Below are 21,402 nucleotides of genomic sequence, written 5' to 3' on the forward strand. Positions count from 1 at the left end.
TGAAAAGTGAAAACATTCCTATAGTAAACCATTTAAATCTATGGTGTTGTTGTCCCTATCCAATTCTGCACATTGAAAGTTCAGGGGGGAGAGAGGAGAGCAGGTGTGATAAGCACAGTTTTAATTGCTGAGAAATAAAAACGCGGTTACAAGTGCTCGGAGTAGGACAGGTTTCCTTGATCGTTCCAGGTATCTGTGGTTGTGCAGTCAGTGTGTATGTTTTCATTTTTTTCCCCCCTGTGGGAGTTGGATATTTGTTGGTATTTCAGAATATACATTATGTTTTTATATAAGCATCATAAAAATTGTAACTACCTGGTATACTCCATTCTGGTAATTCACATATATATATGTTTTTGTTTTTTTTTTCTGAATGCCTTTTTCTCGTGCAGTTAGACATACGAACCATCTATTCTCTTTAACAGGACTGCTCATTTATCAGGTTTTCTTCACTGCATAAAAAAGGTTACCTTCTTTTCTCTTGCATAAAAAGGTTCAATGTACTTCAAGTGTCATTAGTAGCAGAGCTTTAATGTCGAGGTTATTGCACCTTAACTTTCAGCTACATTGAATGCAATTACAGACAAACTCTTCAGCGATATTTCAGAGAGACACTCGGAGTGATAAGTCATGCTGGCTTCTGCTGGTGGTACCTGCATAGTTGACAGTACGTGGTAATTCTGAGTACTTCTGTTAGGTTGGTTCAATCTGCCTTCCATACTCATTGAGAATAGAACGATAGCTATGCTTCAAAGTCTTGGGGGGCTGAGAAACAACCAATATATGGTAAGAGAAAATATGGTCATAAAATTATAATACATCAGGGTATGTCAGGGCACACTGCTGGCTCGTGTTGTTAGTAACCTGTTTCTTCTGCTTATCTGCCACTAAGAGCTATTTCCCTTTGTTTGTATCCTTGTAATTGATTTAGTGTATTGAAATATTTCAGGTAAGTAGAATACAGAATAGACAAAAGTAACTTTTAAACAAGGATGTGAAATTTGTTACGGAGTAGATGTTGCATGAGGTGTAACTGGAGGATACTTGCTGTGGAGGGACTGTAGAGCAAATCTGAGTTAACCCTGGCTGGGTGGGCATGCTGGGTGGTGCCCACTCGTTCCATAGGCAGTCTGGCCGACACACACTGCTGTTTTAAGGGAAGAAGTCTTTATAATAAAATTTCCAAAACAAAATTCCTGATTTTCTTCATTGCCATGTTCCTTTTGACTTCTGCTTTGGTGTTAGCACCATCATACAACCCACAAATTAATTCTTTGTGCCTCACTTTTTGAGTTTTTTTCATTAACAAATTTTTTCGGGGTCCACGTCTTACCGTCTTTCCTTGCATCACGTATCCTAACATCTATTTTTTTCCAAGGTCATGCTACTGCAACTGTTGCTGAAGCTTTTGCTCACCTCCTGTCTTACCTTTTTTTGGACTCCTGTTTACAATACCTGCAACTCATGTCAGTATGTCAGAGAGAAAGCCTTTAGCTCCCCTTCAAATTCTTTCGGCTTGATCTTCTTCCACCCTATCAAGTTCAGACATCTTATTTTTACCTGCAGAGTTTTTCAACGTTTTGTATGGCTGTTTTAAGGGCACAGTGGGAGCTCTGCTGCTTCAAGACTAGCCATAGCACTGGTCGCTGCGCAGAGGTCTCGTCATGTGCTACCTTCTGCTTCAGAAACATCATCACCTCTTCTGTGCTTGGTCAGTTTTGTAAAATAACTGCTTCATGTTAGAGACATGTTTCTGTCAAAAAAGTGAAAAATAGTAATAAAATATAAAAAATAAAAGATCGCTGGGACCACTGGGGAATGTGCAGTTATATCCAGTGCATTTGCATAGCATGCATAGACTGGGACGAGTGAACAGAGAGAGACGTTCCCCCTGCAGTCAGTGGGCAAGTTGTCCTTCTGGTGGCGAAATTTAGTTGTTGGCTTCGCTAAGTCATGGTCTAGAATGATCTCAGCAGCAGAAGCTAGCTTCCCTTTGGCAATGAAGAATTGGATTAACTGGCAGCAGAGGAAAAGTCCTCGCTGTAGAAGTTGAGGGCTGGAATACAAACTAGAGCGTCAGTTCCCTTAGTCCAGAGAATGTCAGAGATGACTGGCTTTTGTGCTCGGGTGCTCTGGCTGTCTGAAGAGGTAATCTGCCTGCTGGCACGGGGGCTGGCTGGCAGGCAGGCACAAGATTGGAAGGCAGACGTGGGTAAGAAGAAGAGGAAAGTTTTAAAACAGTTTTAGATGGATTTTGCTTTTTATTTATTTATTTATTTATTTATTGAAATCCCTATTACATATTTAAAATCTTTCAAACAATTGCAAAACACAGTTAGTATTTGTTGGATAAAGTTACGAAGAAGTTATCTAGGTGGGATTCCCAAACTGGAAATACTCTGTTGCTGTTTCTCTGGGTTCTCTAGCCAGCGACCAGAGCATTCACTTAAGATGCAGCAAGTCCCGGTGTGGCTCCTGCTAATTTGAAAGGATCCAAATTCTCAGTCTCCTCTGAGTTTTTGGTAGAACCCTCTACACAGAGGGACAGACAGTGCCGTGGTGGGGAATGGCCAAGGAAGTTATGTTTCACTCCCGGTAACCTCCCAGAACAGGAACTGGAGCCCAAGTGTCCCACCTTACTCTCCTGTAATCTCCTTTTTTTCCGCTCTTTTGCCATCTGGCTGAATGAATAATTCAGTATTTTGTGTAAGGACAGAACAGCTCAGCAGGAGTGACTGAGGAGGGAGAGGTGCAAGGATACCCCAGTCTTGTGGGCAGGGAGGTTGTCTGATGCGAGACCTGGGCTTCAGGTGATGCTCTGCGTGCTTCAGAAGAGGAGCCTGGACAGAAAAGCCCATTCTCTTCCAGGTCCCTTTGTCACTCGGTATGTGTGCAGTGCATGCAGGGCTCAAGTCCTCCATGTCTCTCATGGTTGTTTTTTTTTATTTTTTTTATTTCTGAATGTTGGACATCACTCAGAGTTTGGGAAACATCCGCATGTTTTATTTTAATCAATAAGACTCACCCTTTTCTGTGCTGGCAGATATTCACGTTTGCCCCAATACATCTTTTCACCCACATACCTTCTTATAAACACAGAAAGGTAGGAAAATTTCTCCAGCAGTCATTCTTAGCTGCAAATTAACGTATGCAGCTGGGTGGAAAGGTACTTTAAATCATATCTTGTAAGTTTAATCTCAGAGAAGGCACTCAAGTTATTTCAGGCAACTGTGCTTTTAACCTACTGTGCGGGATGGGTTGCCTTTTGGGCACTTAAATATTTCCATGCTGTTAAAGCAGCAAATTGAAACACAGGTGAGAAAGTTCAAAGCCAAGGCCGAAAGTTCAGCTTCAGCTTTTAGCTTTATGACTTTTGTCACTTTGCGTCACAACTTAACTGTTGTTTTCACTTAGTTTTATTGAGTAATACAGAGCTTGCTCATTTAAAAATAGTCTGTCTTCATGTCAAATCTCCGCTTACAGTGAGTTTTGCTCTTTTTTAGTATCCTGTTAGAGAATAGCCGAGAGAATAATAGATTCCAGGGACCTTTGATCCACCATTACTGTAAAATAAAAATAAAACTTTTTTTTTTTCCCTCTGACCATAATGATTTTAACCTTGTGTATTAATTTGAATGGGCTTGTGGGGGTAGAGCCTTAAATGAGACACAAATGAAGGAAAAATTGCTAATGTTGCCACTGTATATCTAATGAGCACTGTGTAATAAACCATAACCTCTTCAACATTTCTGAGGAAAATGGTGTGATTATTTTGGATGGCTGGCCCTTTGTGTATGGCTCATTACCATCTGGCATAATGTGTATTGATATAGCCTGTAATTGTCAACTCTTATTTGACATGCTGCCTTTAATAAATGTGACTTGCATGGCTAGAACCCCCTAATGGTTATATGGAAAACTGTAATTAAAGAAAACATGTATACTTAGGTAAAATATACACCCTTATATACATAAAATAATGTCGTAGATGGGCTTTGTTTTTCTTTATCTCTTGTCTTTGTGGGAATACTTGCACGTATTCCTAGGTTAGTACAATACCAACCACATCTCGTTACCAGTGTGGTTGCCTAAACGTGTAAAGATGGACAGGAATTCTGGATGAAGGTTGTTTCCTTTTGCAGAGCATGCTTAAAAAGGATTTTTGAAATGCTTATGCTCTGCGTGTGGTAAGATAGAATTAAACCGTGGTAGTAGAACAGGTTCCCAGCCCGCGGGTGGCTTCGGATGCTCTCAGACTGTGAATGCGAGGAAACTCTTAACAGGCAAAATAGTCATGGTTTTGCTGTCTGTACTGAATAAGGGGGCTGAAATAAATGCATTCAGAAATCCCAGTGCTGAAAATATCTATACCTCCTTAAAAGCAGGCTGCTCGCCAATAGTGTGTTTTCAGATACAAGGACCAACACTAAGTGCTGCCAAATCGAAGTTGTCTTTTGTTTATTTTCTGAAGTTTCCTTCCCTTGGCTTTACGGTTCATAAATATGTGAATAACTGAGACATCATTTTGATAGTTTATCTTGCGATACAAAAAAGACCATAGGATTTCCCTAACTTTAATCAGCTCCAATACTTGTGCTTAAGTGGCATTTCATAAGGTGTTGTCTTCAATTTTGCCAGTGTTGGAGAGTCCATCGTCACTCCTTTCAAAAGATTTTGCAGAGTGCCTTCACCTTATTCTTCTGATTTTACTTAGGTTCAAACTACTGGATCGTGTTTTATTTTTGCCTGATAATCTGGCTGTTTTCTTCTCTTCAGTTTGTTTCTGTAGTCTAGGTACTTGAACCTTCTTTAAATAGCTGTGACCAGGTCAATCTACAGATTCAATATCAGCCTTCTCTTTATGTCAAACGATCAAGTTTCTTACTTTGAATGTGAGTCTTCTTACACTCTGATTGTTAGTGTGACTAACACCTTTCTTGGCTTTCCCAAATCCCACCTGAATGAAGTGCAGTTTCCCAGTAATGATTTGATTGCCAATGGAAAACAAGGGTTGATAGAAACACTACTTTTGCCAGTATTTTTCTATTAATTTATTAATGGACTGTATTAGCCTTTTTCGACTACAGTGGTGTCCTGGGATCCAGTTAGATCTAGCTGGCTATCTAGGATGACTTGTTTCTCCAGCCCCTTCCCACCCTTTCCAAACCTTGAGTGTTTTCTTCCAAAACAGTCCCTTGTCCTACAAGCGTATAGTCTGCTTTCTGTAATTCTTTTTATTTTTTCAATGCATATTTTCACTTGAGAAAAGCATATTGAACCAGCTCAGCTGTCTCTGTATTGAGGATGATTCATTCTCTTTGCTGTTTATCAGCTGTGTCATTCGTTTCCTGTTGCCTTCCCTCCGGAGTGCAATTTCTCTGGACCTACTGACTATAAAATCTTAACCACTGCTGTTTATGAGTGTTATTATTCACTGCTGGTCTAGAAGATATTTATATCTGGCTGTGTAAATATATTGCTTAGGAATATAACAGACTTCCTAAAATCCTGTGCCTTTGTGTTATGTTTCTGCCCAACCCTACTTAATGGAGCATTGCCGTTCTTAAAATTCCTTTTAGCTTTGAGGGGGTTTTAGTATATCCTTTTTAAATTGCCTTTGCTTAGCTTCCTGTACATCTTTACATCTTCTCATTCCTTTATCAATTTCCTTCCTTGCCTAGTTTCCCTAATTTGCATTTGTTGCATCCATTTTTCAGTTTGTTTGAGCTAGAGAGGGAAGGGAATTATAGCTGGTTTGGCTTTGTCTAAGCCATGATTTTTTGGCTTTTTATTTTGTTTTTAATCAGCTTAGCTTTTCTGACTGGGGAATTGTGGCCTTTTGGTTATATAGCAAAATATTCTTGAATTGTTTCCAAAAACTCTTTGTGTTTTTCTGTTTAATTTATCTAACAGATTCAGCTCGTTTTATCTTTGAAAATATCACTTACTTGTATTAGATGTCTGAATATTATGGATCCCATTTATAAAGAATGTTTTTATACTGTTAAGGCTTTGATTTTATTATTTTCATATAAGAAATGTATTGAGATCATGTTCACTTGTATCTAAATTTTTAGTTCTGATATGAACTCTTTGTAGCAAAGTTTTAATAGAGAATTCAAGTTGAATGCAACATTTCTTGTGCTAGGAAATTTGCATTAAAAAAATCAAAATAGTAACATTACACTATATTGCTGGTATAAATGAATGAGTATCAATAAATTCTCATGCAATATCTGCATCATTATTTACCAAAGGAGAGAAGTAGCTGTTTAAGGAAGTAAACATCTTAGCTCTTGGTATGGCTTAATAATTGCACTTTTTATGATCTCCATAACTCTTAATATAATGTACAGTAGACACCAACTAGAATTTGAACTTGTCTTTCATTTATTAGAAGTTTAAGTCCTGATAATTGCCTTGTAAAAAGACAATACTGCATTTGACAGCTTTAATTCATTTTGGAAACATGAATCTTCCCACATTGATTTTAAAATGGGAATTATAGTATGTGATTTTAGTACTGCCAAATTGTAATAAATTTGACAATTTGCTTATAAATGAGTAGTTCTGGTTTTTATTACCTGACTTCTTAGCATCATTGCTTAAGTAATCCAAGAAATCTCTTTTCTCCAGATCTAGAGTCTACTTTTTCTTCACTAGCTGTGCAGAAAGGGTTGCTAAGAAAATTAATTGATATCTTCCTTCTTAGTGTTTTCTAGTACATGTCAAATCTCTAATAACTGGAATGGGATAACTTATTTAGATTTCTCTTATCTTTGTCTATAGGGCTTTGAAAACATACCTAGACTTGCCACCACCTCTCACATCTGGTTTGAGCGATGCTAGTGTTCTTTTAATGCTTGTCCCTTGCACAGTGTCCTTTGCATCCTTCTCATTCTAAAAGTCCTTGCATGACAAGGACTGTTGTCGTGGCGGGTGTTTGGCCTCTTACCTTGTCAGTCCCGTCTGCCTGGTCCTGATCTGTTCAGTCAGTTGCATGATTTTACTGATTTTCTCTAGTTTCTAGATCTCACAGTGCTTAGGTACTTCCTCCTGATGTTCTCTTCCTTGCTAGTTCCAGCCCACGTGCATCCCAGCCTCCAAGTCCTAGAAGACATCAGTTTGTCTTATTGATTCTGGTGGTATTCTTCTCTGGCTTGTTAAAAATTTATTCTTTATTTTATTTTATTTTTAAAACTGAACTTGGCGTGGTGGTTCTTACCAGAGCTTTGTCTAGATTCTCTCACCTACTTCCCAGAAATGATGCTTTTGCTCCCAGGCTGGGAGTCTTTTTCTTTTAGCCTGTGTGCTCTGAAAAAGGAACTGGCCATGATGGTGCCACTCAGTAAAAGAGAAATGCGATATACTGTAGCTTGATATCGCTGTTACTTTGCTGGACACTGACACCAAGTATAGAAGTAAGATAGAAAGAGCCTTCAGACTCTCAAATTCACCAGTTCGGGCTTCGTTTTGCTGGAAGGTGATAATGCAAATGCAGGCTGCTTGTAATTCATGACGGGCAGCTAACTCCAAGGCTGGGTGGCTCTGAGCTACGTTGCCGTGAAAGCAACAGCAGTGGTGGCCAGGGCACGTTGCTGGCAGTAGGTTGGAAGCTGATGCAAAATGGTCAAATTTCCTGTTGCTGTTCAGAGTACAAAAGAATTGGTTGTTCTACAGTGGACCCAAGTCAATCATCAGCGAAGTAACAGACTGCCAAATATCTTCCTAATTCTTGCACCAAAAAAAGGAACAGGAGCTCGAGTTAGGTGTCCCTACACACAATGCCTAGGGAAACGGGCTTACTGAGTTCAAGTCAACATCCGCACCCTAAAAATCAAACTTTTTCAAATCCTATAAAGGGACGAGGGAAGAGCTTGCTAAAGCAAATTAGGGGGGGGAATAAATTAAGCAACATGTCAGTGGTGGAGAATTACAGAAAGAAAATTGAAGCCCTTTTCAAAAATGAAGAAGGAAAACATGAATGAGTATGGGTAGAAGTTTTCCTTCAAAATCTTTGTGATGCTAGGAAGGGAAAGAGATGAAAGAGGTAAAATAGGCAGCTAATTGGAAAACGAATTGATCACAGGAGTGCAATTAAACAGCATACTCAATAAACTTCATAGAACTGATGTCTTTCGACTTCATTTATCCCTCAGGTGGAAGTTGACTCCTCCAGTAGCTTAGTGACTGAGATAGGAGGAATCACAGAACTCTTAGTATCTGACCTTGTTAAAGGATAAAAGTAGGTAGATATTTTCTGCTGGATGACAGATACACGAATCATGGTCGTGCAAAGAATATTTGGTGCTGTGCTTGAGTCTTGTGTTTCATCCTGAACTTTTTTCCTGCTAGTGAAACCACAGCACCTGCCATACGTGTTGGCTAATTCAAACACCTTTCCCCATGCCTTTTGAACTGCTTGTAAAAGAGACTGTGCACAGAAGATGAGAATGAGACTTTACATCACCATGACGCTGTTCATTACTCATTATACATTGTTCATTTAATCATGTATTTTAACTGTGGTGTTGACTTTGACAGGTGAATGGAAAAAAGAACTGTAAAAATTCCTACCCTTCGTTTTGCTACGTAAATAAGTGTGTTATTTTGGTGCCGTATAAAGACCAAGGCATACAGAATCAATTTAAATTTTGTGCGTACATTTTTTTGCCCTTACAAACATTGTTCTTTCTGTTCATTGGCCGCAAAAAATTAAATCAGCTGCTATTTCCAAAGTACGTTGTCAGTGTTAAGATTATAATTTTAATTCTTCCTTTAATTCTTTTTAGTATGTAATTTTCCCTGAAAGAACTCTTTTAGTTTTCAGATTCATAGGTTTATATATAGATTATTATAGTTGTCATTAAAAAGTACTAGTATCTATCCCAGTTTATTATATTTATTAAAAGAAAAAATCTGAATGGAAGGTTGTTCATCTACATGTATCCTATGTGTATTGAAGGGAAGCTGTTGGGTTGACAACTGCAGACAAAATACTCAAATCTTGGGTGTATAGTGTTAGTCACTTTCATTAAAAGTTTCAATTGTAAGAGTTCTTAAAGAATTTTTAATCTGTCCATTGAATTGTCTTCATTCAAAGCAGTTGTTTTCATTGCTGAGAACTTTAGAATATGGATTTTACTGTCTAATATGCCTTTGGTCCATTTTTCTAAAATATTATTCCTAGTATTAACTATAAGTAAGTGGCTCTTTGCATAACCTACCATTCTTTGAGGGGGGCAGTATATTTCTGATGGTTAGCTGATGAGGAAAGGTAAACTGACTCATGTTTTATAGCTGTTGCTGAGAACTTGAGTTTCCATCACAAATATTGCAGAGTATTTAAGCTGAAATACTCTTTTGTTCACAGCAGTACAATTGAGCTGCCTAATGTTTCTGTTTTATCATAGGTTTTGCAAAAGGCTATTTTCTTTTCAGAGTAGAGTAGGACTTAAAGATTTAGGTACCTTAAAGGAGGCTGTAGCGAGGTGGGGGTTGGTCTATTCTCCCACGTGCCTGGTGACAGGACGAGGGGGAATGGGCTAAAGTTGTGCCAGGGGAGGTTTAGGTTGGATATTAGGAAGAACTTCTTTACCGAAAGGGTTGTTAGGCATTGGAATGGGCTGCCCAGGGAAGTGGTTGAGTCACCATCCCTGGAGGTCTTTAAGAGATGTTTAGATGTAGAGCTTAGGGACATGGCTTAGTGGAGGACTTGTTAGTGTTAGGTCAGAGGTTGGACTGGGTGATCTTGGAGGTCTCTTCCAACCTAGACGATTCTGTGATTCTGTGAAATTAAGGACTGAAGTCACTCATAAGAACTCCTAAAGAGACTGTACTGGCTAATGTCTCCTAGCTGCAAGTGTTTAAAGATAATGCAGACAACAAGAAGGATATTCAGGGTGGCAGGAAGGAACTCTGCAGAATTAATTTTTACAAGTTGCATAGGAAATTTGCTGTAAAAATCTATTTTGTTTCTACAAAATTTTGTTTCAATATTTTGCCAGTCCCCCTTGGCACTTAATTTAGTTTTGTGTAGGCTCCAAATTTTGCGTTGAAGTTTGCAAGAGATACTCATCTTTGTAATAATAGCGATTGTAGCAATAATCCTGTGATGAGGCAGACTCTCAGGCATACAGATAGGAAATTTTAATGCAAACCAAAATTGTTAAATGCAGTTTCTGAAATAGAAGCATATTTAGTAAGTTTCTGCATTGGTTCTTTATTTTCCTAAATAAATCTGGTGTTTATCCGAACGTGGGTTTTATACAGAAACTGTCTTCCTTGCTTGGGCTGACGGAGTCACAGCAGCAGGCTGTTGCATCTACTGGGTAACTTTGTAAGGGCAGATCTGAAGGATTTCCTGAGGCGTGCTCAGCACTTGATCAGAGTTCACCAAAACATACCTGAGTATCAAGGATCTGTGTTGAGTTCACTGGGGCAGGGGAGCAGAGAGGAAGAATAGATAGGGCGCTTCTTTTTCTTCTGGTGAGAGGCAATAGTCTGTAGAATTAAAATTTGTATTTTCCTAGTATTTTCCTGCAACCTGCTTTTTCACAGTCCCAGAGTCAGCATAGTTCCAAATGACCTAACTAAAACGGTGTTCTGTTGTTGTTGTTGTTGTTTTTTAAATTATTTGTAACATTAGTGTTTCCTTTGTGTTTTCCAGGCTCACATTCCCAACTTGGAGGTGCTTATAACCTAATGGGTACTTTATAGCAAGTGTTTTACAGAAATTTTTGTTAGTTATGTGTGTACTAAACTTGCATGAACAAGGAGTCGAGCTGAAAAGCGAGGCAATGTTGATGCTGCTCCCTTTTACACACCATAGGCAAGGAAAGTCTGTGAATAGAGATTTTCATGAAATAAAGAGTAGAGTGAAAACAGATCTGAGTATCTGTCCAAGCCTCTATACCAGCCTTTTTGGAATGAAATTACTGCACGTAGGTTGATTTTTGGAAGGGGAGAAAGAGAAGACTGAGGGATGTGTGGGGCTCAGAATGGTGTCATCTCTGGAATTGTGACAATTGTGGTGTCTATAAATCGAGTTTGTGGAGCAGCTGGGGGTGGTCAGCAGGGTGTTCTTGCCTCGGTGGCGAATGCCGTGGAAGGCAGGTGGAAGCGTGGTGGCACGTGGTGAAAAAATGCATCTGATTCTCAGTCTGCTTCTGTTTAGAGACTTTGTGTGTTGGAAAAAAAAAAAATGACTATTTTCTACCTTGCTACGTAAATGATTCATGTGGCTACCGCTCCTTTGTTGTGTGAGCCTGGGCTCTGGGGCAGCAGCAAGGAGTTCATGAACCAGTTGCTCTCCTGTTCCTGCCTTTGTGCTCGTATCATGTGTTGTCCTAAGTCCAGCATTGCATCAACATTACCTTTTTGTATTTTTGGTTGGATGCTGGCCTCTCCAAAGTCATGTTAAGAAGCCTCACGTGTCAGTAGCAGCACCGTGGAGTCCGTAGTTGTGCCTCAGTACTACGGGCGTTATCACAAAAAATGTTAGGAAATATACTGCCTGGGATCTCTACAGTGGCTTTGGTTCCTATGGTTTTAGTTAGCTAGAGAGAGAGGGTGGAAGAGCAGTGCATAAGATCAGAATTAGACACAGATTATTTGCTCTCGTTAGCACAAATAATGTGAGCATCATTTGGAGAACAAACGGATTATAAAAAATGAAATGAAAACATCCAGATCCTGAGCATTTGCAAGGCATGACACTGATGTATTTGTGTAACCTTTTCACGAAGAGCGATGCTGAAGTCAAAGAGAGGATTTAGATTTCCTTCATTAAAAGCTTATTAAATGAAGAAATGGGACAGTCGCTGTTTTGCTCCCATCCTCGGGGGTCACAGAGGCGGGCCCGATCTCCTCGGGATATTAATGTCTGCTTTCAGCTGGGGGAAATGAGCCGTCACTTGGGCTGGCTGCAGCTTTATGTGCTCGTCACTAGGGATCCCCATATGTCCTGGGATCTGCGGCAGGACGTGCTGCGGGAGCGGGGCGCTCATTGCTATTCATACCAGGTAGCTCGGCTCAATCTGCCCAGAGCAAGTCTGTTTCATGTTGATCAGCTGTCCATCTGATAAACCGAATTGATAGGGACATTTCCTCCAAGGGCTGCCCTGACAGTGACAGCAGGAGCATCGGGATGTCTTGTTAGTCTTTTCCTCCGAGCTCGAAATTTTATTAACCCTTTGGTAGAGCCAAGCCGGGGATGGTTACGGTACCGCTCTGCGGATGTAGGTCGTAGGAGTTTCTCCCTTTCCTCTTTGAAAAACAATACTAATTTTGTTGTCGGGAGGAAGAATGGCTTGCTCTTTCATTTTCAGATTGTTTTTCTCCACGTGAATCGAAAACGGTGAACGATAAAGGCAGCTTTTAAAACAACCTCGGGTTTTTGTGCGTGACAAAATCTGTGGGGAACCGCTGCTTGTCCTCTCCCCCCAGCTCGTCTGCCTCTGGCGTGCCTCGGCAGGCTGCTCCCTCCTGGGAGCTGGCACGGCTCGCTGGCCTGGAACAGTCGCTGCTGGGGCTCCTCGTGTCTCTGATACGTTGGGGGCAGAAGGTTAGTTTAGATTAATAGCATTCGGGCGGGCGCGACGCATCTGCACCATCCAGAGGAAGATTTTAATTTACTCGACGGTACGCCAGTGCTGAGGCAGAACCTAACCTGAACGTGTATCGGCAGGTGTATGTAGGTGTGAATGCATGGGACAGCTGAGTTACTCGATAAATAAGTGCTGGGCCATTTTGGAATAAGCACAGAGAGCACAGCGTGCCTGTGCACTACCAGGTGCCGTTCAACTCAAACTTAAAGGCCTTAGTCATCAGACTAGGCGAGGGCGTACATTGTTTTTGCTCATACGTGAAGCCTCAGTGACACGAAGGGATCTGCTTGAATCAGAGGAAATGTGAACGTGCTGAAGGCTTCGTAAGAGCAGGGCCTGTGTGCACCAAGCTGGGCAGCATTAACAGGACGCTGCAGTGCTCAGTTCCTCCTCTCTTCACTCGGGTGCTCTGTCTGTCCGTCACCCTCTGGTGGGTGGGAGCGGAGGAGTGATGGCTGGGCCGCCCAGGGTGGTCACTGCCTGGGGTACAGGGCTGAACTGACCCTTTTCCAAAAAATAAAAAATAAAAAAAGACATAGAAGGTAAACCTCATCTCAAGAAAACAAAAATACCGTGTGTGGCAGGGGTTTCCCCCAGGGATGAAGCTCCTAAATTCAGAGGGTTTAACGCTGTGCCTTGGAATAAGAAATGATTTGCAAGGCTACCCACATCAAATTAAATCTACCCTTGTGCTGGACCACCACCTTTGTGTCTTCTGACTGAAACCACTACTGAAATGTCACTAGCACAACATTTTAAAACGTTCAGCTGTTTCTCCTCTTTCCCTGCACCCTCCCCCCTTGATATTATTGAACTGCAAGGTATCCTGTTATTAGTTTAGCTCTAATTTGAGCAGTCATTTACTGCAGCATTCTTACGGTGTTCACATTAGCTTGCTCGTGAATCCCCTGCTGATACATCCTTTGTTCGTTCCCATCGGTGCTTTCTGCTTGGCATTTTCTTCATGTCAGTGTCCCTCAAGCTTCTAAGAGACAAAACAAAAAAGAAAACACTGTGAGGACCATATTGATTGCTTAGCTTTATTTTGCCGAAGAATTCAAACAAAAGGCAGCTTTCTTCCAAAGGGAACCAGGGGTACCAGCAGCTTACCTGGAAATGCTTAGTGGCATGATGCGCTTCTTCCCAGTGCTTAACGCATCCAAATTGCAGCTTCTGGAAGTAAATAGAAGAGCTGCACGATAATTCATAAATTATCTGCTCAGCATATAGCATGACCTGTGTTTTTTGTTTGTTTTATTATTGTTATTATTATTTCTTTTATTTTATTTTACCTAATAGTCTATGTTTTATTCGTAACTTCAAAATAATTGTACTTTTCCTTTGCTTTCAGTCAAAGAAGTCTGGCGGAGATTACGGAGCTGATCCACACTGCCTTTCTGGTGCATCGTGGCATAGTAAATATCGGTGAGCTCAAGTCCTGCGATGGCCCGCTGAAGGATATGCAGTTTGGGAATAAAATGGCTGTTTTGAGTGGAGATTTTCTTCTAGCAAATGCTTGCACAAGCCTTGCTCAGTTGCAGAATACCAAGGTAAAAAAATAAAATAACACCTTTTACTGCCAAAGCAAGTAACTATTAGTAAATCTTCCAAAACAGAGGTCCTTTAAAAATCAGCTTAGTTATGGTGTGTACATATATATGGAGCATCCTTCAAAAATCAGCGTACTTATATTACAGCTGTAGATGGATTGATGGGATGCTGCTGTTGTGAGCGTTTACCGCTGTCCTGTAGGATTACTGTGTGGGGACTTCAGTGCATGTCCTGAAGCAATGTAGCCATAGATAGTGCTGGATGAGCGGTTAGCTTGGTGAATTTAAACTACGTGCTGTGGCATCCTTACGACAGGTTGGAGTACAACCCCCTTTGGCAGACTGCCAGCTGAAGGCACTTTTGGTCTATTTTGTTCTACCTTGTTTTTCGTGAAAGGTCTGGCTATATCTTAGAGAATTTCTGGGGGAAGAGGCTTCTTTTCTTTGTCTGCACAGCTCTCTGGTGACTTTTTACCTGTAATAAAATTATTTTGGTAGGCGTTTGGGCGTCCTTGAGTGTGGGATTGCCCGATTAACATGGATGTACCGGCTTCCAAAGGGCAACTGCAACCCAGCTGCTCTGCAAAACTTAACAGGCAACGTTTTCCATGATGAACAAAAGGTGTGTGTGTATGATCTTAGAAAATGAGACTTGATGGAGAACTTGAGAGACATCTTTCTAGTCGGTTTGCCTGTCCCCAGACAGGATCAGCAACACCAAATCATTCTTGATGTGTGTTTGTCTGGCTTGTTCTTAAAACCTGACACAGTGGAGAGAGATTCCCGGGCATCCCTGTGCAGGCTAGTGTAGCACCAGCATACCTGTGTATGGCTGGAGAGCTTCGTGCTCCGAGAACAGTTCTTTGCAGAGCCGCCTTCACACATTTGGAGATTGCTGCCATATCTTAAAGTAAAATAAACATACCTGTACGATTGTCAATAATCAACATAGTTTTTTAATCCTGAGCTTAATGAATTTTTAGATTCTTCTGCTAAAGCCCCTCGCAGTGGTAGTTGAGTATTTCCATACTGCGTTCGATCATCAGTGTGACGGTTGCTCTCAAAAGTCGTGTCATTTCGTAGCACAGAGCTGAGATTCAGAGGAAGTGGAAAATTAGGTGTCAATCTGTTGGAATATTGGGTTAAGCCAGGAGAACTGGGAGTAGGTATTAAAAAAAAAAGTATTAAAGAGTGCAAAATTTTAGCTGTGCCATAATCAAAATGTGTTGTTATTGGTTTTAATAATTGTTGATTTGTATCCTTTTAATTTTTGGTACATAATAAGACTCTCAAGACAAGGCAAAGGATTTAACCCTACATACTTTTTGTTTTGTTTTGTCTCCACTGAAGAGGAAAGTTTGTATAAAATGTAGCACTTATTACTTTGCATTTAGTACTTCATTAAGTATTGCAGCAGCAATGTATAATCCCTTTGCCAGGAAGCAAGCCTACAGTGAAATGAAACACAAGTGCAAAGAAACATTTTTTTTTTTTTTAAGCAATCATTATACTGCATGTTGGAAAATTCTGCCAAAACATTTTAGCACTTTTTTTCATTTTTCTGACATCTAAATACTTTCATAGCTTCTACATACGATAAGTGGGATGCCATTATGGGAACTGATTGACTTAGTGAATTATTCTTTTTCATATGTCTAACCCTACTAGCAAAGTTAGAAAAATTGAAGTACAAGCTATAGAAATCTCTTGACAGGTGCAATGATTTAAACATACTGTATTTATTCTTTTGTAAATGATGAATTTTCAAATCTGGCATCTGTTTTTCAGCAGTGTGAAATAACTGTGACTTTTTTCCTTCATAATGTTTTGTTTTCTTTGATGTAAAAAAGTAAAAATCGCAGTACTGCTTTTTTGCAGGCACTTATTTGGTAGCTCAACAAATTGGCTAATGAAATGAGCAGCGTTGCACTGTACATGGTACTGACCACGGCAGGCAATAACCTCTATATAGGCATGCATAGCTGTTGTATAGACTAGAGTTTAAAGGGGGTTTTAACATTAACTGAAACCATTGCTACCAAGATAATTTTATTGTGCTGCTAAACTCTTGTCTAAGCTTGTGTATGATGCATTTATCTCTGTGCTTCTCTCGGGGCTGACAATTAGATGTGAAATTCTGTAGTCGTAATGAAATGCAGAGCTATTTTATAATTGCCAAGGGTAAAATTAGCAAAGTCAATTATTTTCCCTTAGGCTTTTCCCTGTAGATATTAAAAGGCTGCAAGGTAATTGCCTTAGGTAACACTTTGATTTTTAAATAACATTAAATATAGGAATTGTTGTTGTTAATTCGTAGTAATTTTCCTCTTCTTGCTAGTGCTGTAGAGTATAACTGTAATGATGTTAACAACATCCGAGGCTCAGGGTTTGTGTTGTTTTTTGTTGTTGTTGTTTGAATAATGCTCTTAGTTCTCATTCATATGAAGCAAAAGAATTTTTTTTGGGGGGGGGAGGGTTGATTTTTTTGTTTTGTTTTGAATATGTGGTGTAAGGACTCAGGATTTCTTGAAATGTCAGTTAGGAAGCCAGAAACAGGACAGCCTCCTGTAAGACAAATTCTGTTGTTGTGCTCTCTTTTAAGTCATATAAAATTTGTTGTTTGAACACACAGAGTAATTTTCAAGAAAGCATTCTCATTTTCTACTTCGTGAAATTACGAGACTTTAATTATGATTACAAAGTTGGTATTGACTGAGGCTTAAAGCAAACTACTGAAGGAAGGATGCAGCTGTATACTGTATTTTCGTAATTATGGCAAAGTTCTCCCGTTTAATTCAGATAATAAAATCTGTTCTAAATGAACAGCAATTTCTTCAGAAAACTTTTACGACTGAAAAGTCTTATATTAATCAGTTCACATGTATCTACAATTCTTTTCTACATTCATGTTAACTTTTTGATCACCTTATTTAAACTATCTTTTTTCTTCTCTTTGTATTTTTGATGGTGGCTTTTCTTGGCCTGCTAATTACGATGGTAATTGTACAACAATTGTGTTGTTACTTGAAGATAATGTGGATATAACCTTATTTCAAAGCTTCATCCTGTAGTAGATTGGATGTTGCTAATACATGGATTTTAGAACAGAACTGAGCCCAACGAGGACCTGAGTTGGAATCTTCTAGTAGGCCATACATTGGCAGTGGTTTTAGGAATGATTAGCCTTCAACAAGGAAGGGCGTATGGTTTTTTTTTTGCTAGTTAAATAATTCAATCATAGAACCACAGAATATCCCGAGTTGGAAGGGATCCTCAAGGATCATCGAGTCCAGCTCCTGGCACCACAGGACATTGCACATTAATGCCTGGTAATGTGCTGATTCGTTGGATTGAAATGTGTTTATATGGGATGGAGTTGTCTTGATAGCTTTCCTCATTTCTGAGCTTTCAGTTTTTTGATACTAGGATTTTGATAAGGCATTCGTAAAAGTCATTATAAACATGTATATGTGGGAGAAATGGAAAACCAAATTATGCCTACCCATCAAAGTACCTCCAAATATGTTTAAGGAAATGTTTAAAGGTTTTTTCTTTGTTGCCTTCTGAAGGTAGTATGACTTTAACATTTGTCATCTTGCTCCAGCTAGCCAAGGATGTGGGGTTGAAACTGCTAGCAAGATTTTGTAGCATAAAGGTGCTTCTATGACTATAGTAGCAAAAAGTATTAGTTCTGTCTTTGATTTCTGCTTAAGTTACCTTCACTTGTAATAATTTTGTGGTGTTCAAATGTGAATGCAGCAAAAGTAGCAAGCGTTAATTGTCATTTTTGTAATCTGTCAACCAGATATGTGATATGGACGTTTTAACACAAGTGATGTGTGAATGTTGACCAGAATATTATCAAATAATGTGCTTTTTCAGGGTATATTACAGATGAGTTGGAAGAAACTTGTTGCAGTGTTAAGGCTGGAGCTTCCTAGACCATCCGTATTGTCAGTTGTCATATGAAACTGCAGAGTATTAACGATGCAATTGTGACCAGTTTTGGTCCTCATACACTCTGAAGGCAATGATACATAAAACTTGAGAAGGACAAAATGATGCATTTTAGTGCAATGCCTACTGTAATGTGTTGACCACTAAGGAAAGTGATAAAAGAATCTATTAAATGCATTGCTTGCTTGCAACTCCATAAACTGATAGGGATATGTATGTCTTGGTAGTGAAAATAAAATACAATCAAACTAAAAATAATTTATCCAAAACAGAAAGTAAACCCCAAAAAGGAGGAAGGTAAAAACAAGCCTATTTCAAAACACATTGAAATACTGACAGTAGTGTTCTCCGTAGTTCTTACTGAAATTTTTGGAATGATGCTCTTCTTCCTGCTATAATTCAATGAGCTCTTGTTGGAATGATTGAAGTGCACTGAAGCACTTCAAGTCTGCAGCCTGAAAGCTTGGAATTGAATTCAAGAATCTTGTCTGTCAGTGCAGAGCTCCGCCAGAAGACCGCATTATAGAGCATTGTTTTATTAAGCATTATTTGTTCATAAATAAACAGTGGCACAGATGTAGTACTTATAGAGTGGATGCATTTCCTTATGTTAAGTTTATGTATTCCTAAAGGCATAAATGTGTTGTTTACAAAATAGGCCTCGTGTTAGCATAAATGTTAACAAGTTATTCATGGAAATCTTCCTATTGCAGCAGTCTGAATGTACACTTTGCTTCAGAAGAGATCTGCTTGTCTTGAACTGGGGTTTCTGCTTATGTAGCATCAGTTGTGGTCCTGTGGAGTTATTCCCAGAGCAATGAAAGTTATTTTCAAAGAGGTATTCTTCATGAATTTCTCTACTGGAAAATATTATCCATAAATATTTACTAAGTATATTTCTGTGATATTTTAAAATAATAAAACCCACAAACTCCATCATCTGAATTTTCCTTCTGAAATTCAGCAGCTGTTTTGATCACAGCAGAATGGAGAAAATCACGGAGAAGGGTGAGAACCAAAAGTAGTCAGTGTTAATACAGAAAACTGAAATTCATGACAAAAAGTCATATATATATATATATATATATATAACTATATAGATATAGTTTTTAATTTTCCATGTCTGCTCTACTTCCTTTTTCTTCCCAATACATGCCATTGGAGATGGGTACCTTCAGAATTAACAGCTCACAAAGCAGCTAGGTGACACCAAAGCGTGGATTTGGTAAGAAACAGAGATCAGATTGCATTAAGAGACACAGGTTATAAAATCTGATAATAAAGTTGAATTCTTGAGAGGAAAAAAAGAAAAACAAGCTTCAAAATTTGTTTAAAGAACAGGATAAAGAGCTTTCCTGAAGTAAGGTATTGTGTCTGTCTTACTGTACCTTCTTCTAAGGCACTGTTTGATGGCAACATACTGGATTGGGTAGGGAGTAAGCCAGCTTCTCTATTGCTGAGTGTTTTTATTCTAATGTAGTATTTTGGAGATCCAAAGAGGTGTGTCTCAAAGGCAGACACTAGTGAAAACTGAAGGATTGAAGAGTTCTGAATTTTACTTATTTAAAAGTACAGTTAAGGAACAGTATTTTATCTGGGAGATGAGGGAGAAGAAAACGAAGGAAGAAATGTAGTGTTTTGAATGTTTAATCTAATATGAGATGACATAACATAGTTGTCATGATTGAGTGTCGTTCTAGAATAAAGCTTTTGTTTGGGCAACCCTAAGAAAACAGTTCCATGTTTTAAACCGTGTCTTAAAATATCTCAGTATTAGCATACAGCATAGCAAGTATTTTATTGGAGAATGCAAAGGCATTTTCAGTACTGAGAAATGCATTGTTATTGTAAGTCAACTAAGAAAACTGTTAGTTGTTTTAACATTCTTAGAGTGCACCAAAATCTACGGATTTTCATCCATTTCTGAGAGGCAAATTCGGTGTTTTAGTTGAAGTAAAACAAAAAGAGATTGTCATACAAACTTTGTGTCCGTTTAATGGGCGTATATATTTTTTTTCTGCCCAATATACCCAAAGACTAGTTTTTTATAATATTTCTGTAGTAGAGTTTTGTTGACAGTGATGTGAAGTTCTTTTGGTAGTGAAAAGACACTCTTTATAGAAGCTGATGAAAGTATTTCAGCATTTATGGAAAAATCCTGTATGTTAAGAGACAAAAGATCAATACTGATTAGAACTGGTACTCGGTAGTCGTTTTTCCCATGCTACTGCCTTAAAACTTTTGTCTAGGATTTCTACTAACATTAGACGTAACAGTTCTCATGATGATGATGAAATTGTAGAATGATGCTAGTGAATCTCCTAATTAGTTCTTTGTGCTGTCCCCGTGGCCCCTTTGTGTGCCCGTTTCAGTGAAGCAGTTCCTTAGCAAGTGCATCATTTGCCTTTGTTTTCAACAAGTAAATTTGTAGCTCCTAAAATAACCTGTGGGCAAATGAAGCATTCCATTTTCTGAATCTTTTACAGTTTTTTTGTTTCACTTTTGCTACTGTAGCTGGTAATATAACTAAGTACTTGTAGAATTTCATTACTTTAATGGCTGTGTTTATGTGTTTGAAAAGTAATCTTTTGGAGAAGTTAGAGTCTTAGGTGACACAGCTTATTAATTTATTAATTTTTAGAATTTCATTTAAATTAGAATTAATCTGTAATTGTAGTAATAGGTTAGAAACCATCTCCTTTTTAATGATCTGTAAAAGAGTTCTGTTGTGTTGCAGTGAATATTGGCTTGGGGATTACAACTGCATGGCTTGGTTTTGGTTCCCAATCAGTGCATTCCACACACAGGTCTGTTTTTTCATTTTTATTATTTTTTACCTTAGTAGTGTTTTGCACCTGAACTGATTTTTAAAGCTAATACATATGTTAAACTTTCCCAGAGCTAGACTCCACTGGAGTTAGTATTGGTCCAATAAAATACACCTGAATTGAAAGAGCTTATTTTTCTGTAGTTTTTGGCCACAGCATTGCTGGAAAATTTTATGTTTAGATTTCAGTCTGTTTTCTGTCCTCCCACTTCTGCGTGAAAATGTATATTAAAAAAAAGGGGGGGGGTAAGAAAGAGTGAGAGATTTCTACTGCTTCCCTTATGTATGACTTACAACCAGCACCTTGCAGCAGAATGACCGCTGCATGGCTGAGATTGAGACCAGTATCGAAGTACGTAGTCAATAGATATCACTGTGAATCATCAAGTCTAAGATTGAAGCTCTTTCCTAAAAATACACTGCAAGGGTTCCCCCCTCCCAGGTGCAGAATCTGGCACTT

The 21,402-nt window shown here is 39.0% G+C and overlaps 1 protein-coding gene across 7 annotated transcripts in view; it reads left to right on the plus strand.

The window, feature by feature from the left end:
* Positions 1–21,402, plus strand: part of BEND3 (BEN domain containing 3) — a 150,184-nt gene that overhangs the window by 57,855 nt on the left and 70,927 nt on the right. For all 7 annotated transcript variants that reach the window (XM_066994452.1, XM_066994455.1, XM_066994454.1 and 4 more), the window contains exon 3: positions 13,960–14,158. In XM_066994452.1, the coding sequence (XP_066850553.1) occupies positions 13,960–14,158 (199 nt within the window). The remainder of the gene's footprint in view (positions 1–13,959; positions 14,159–21,402) is intronic.

Source organism: Anser cygnoides, chromosome 3, assembly GCF_040182565.1.
Source record: "Anser cygnoides isolate HZ-2024a breed goose chromosome 3, Taihu_goose_T2T_genome, whole genome shotgun sequence".
Lineage (NCBI taxonomy): Eukaryota > Metazoa > Chordata > Aves > Anseriformes > Anatidae > Anser > Anser cygnoides.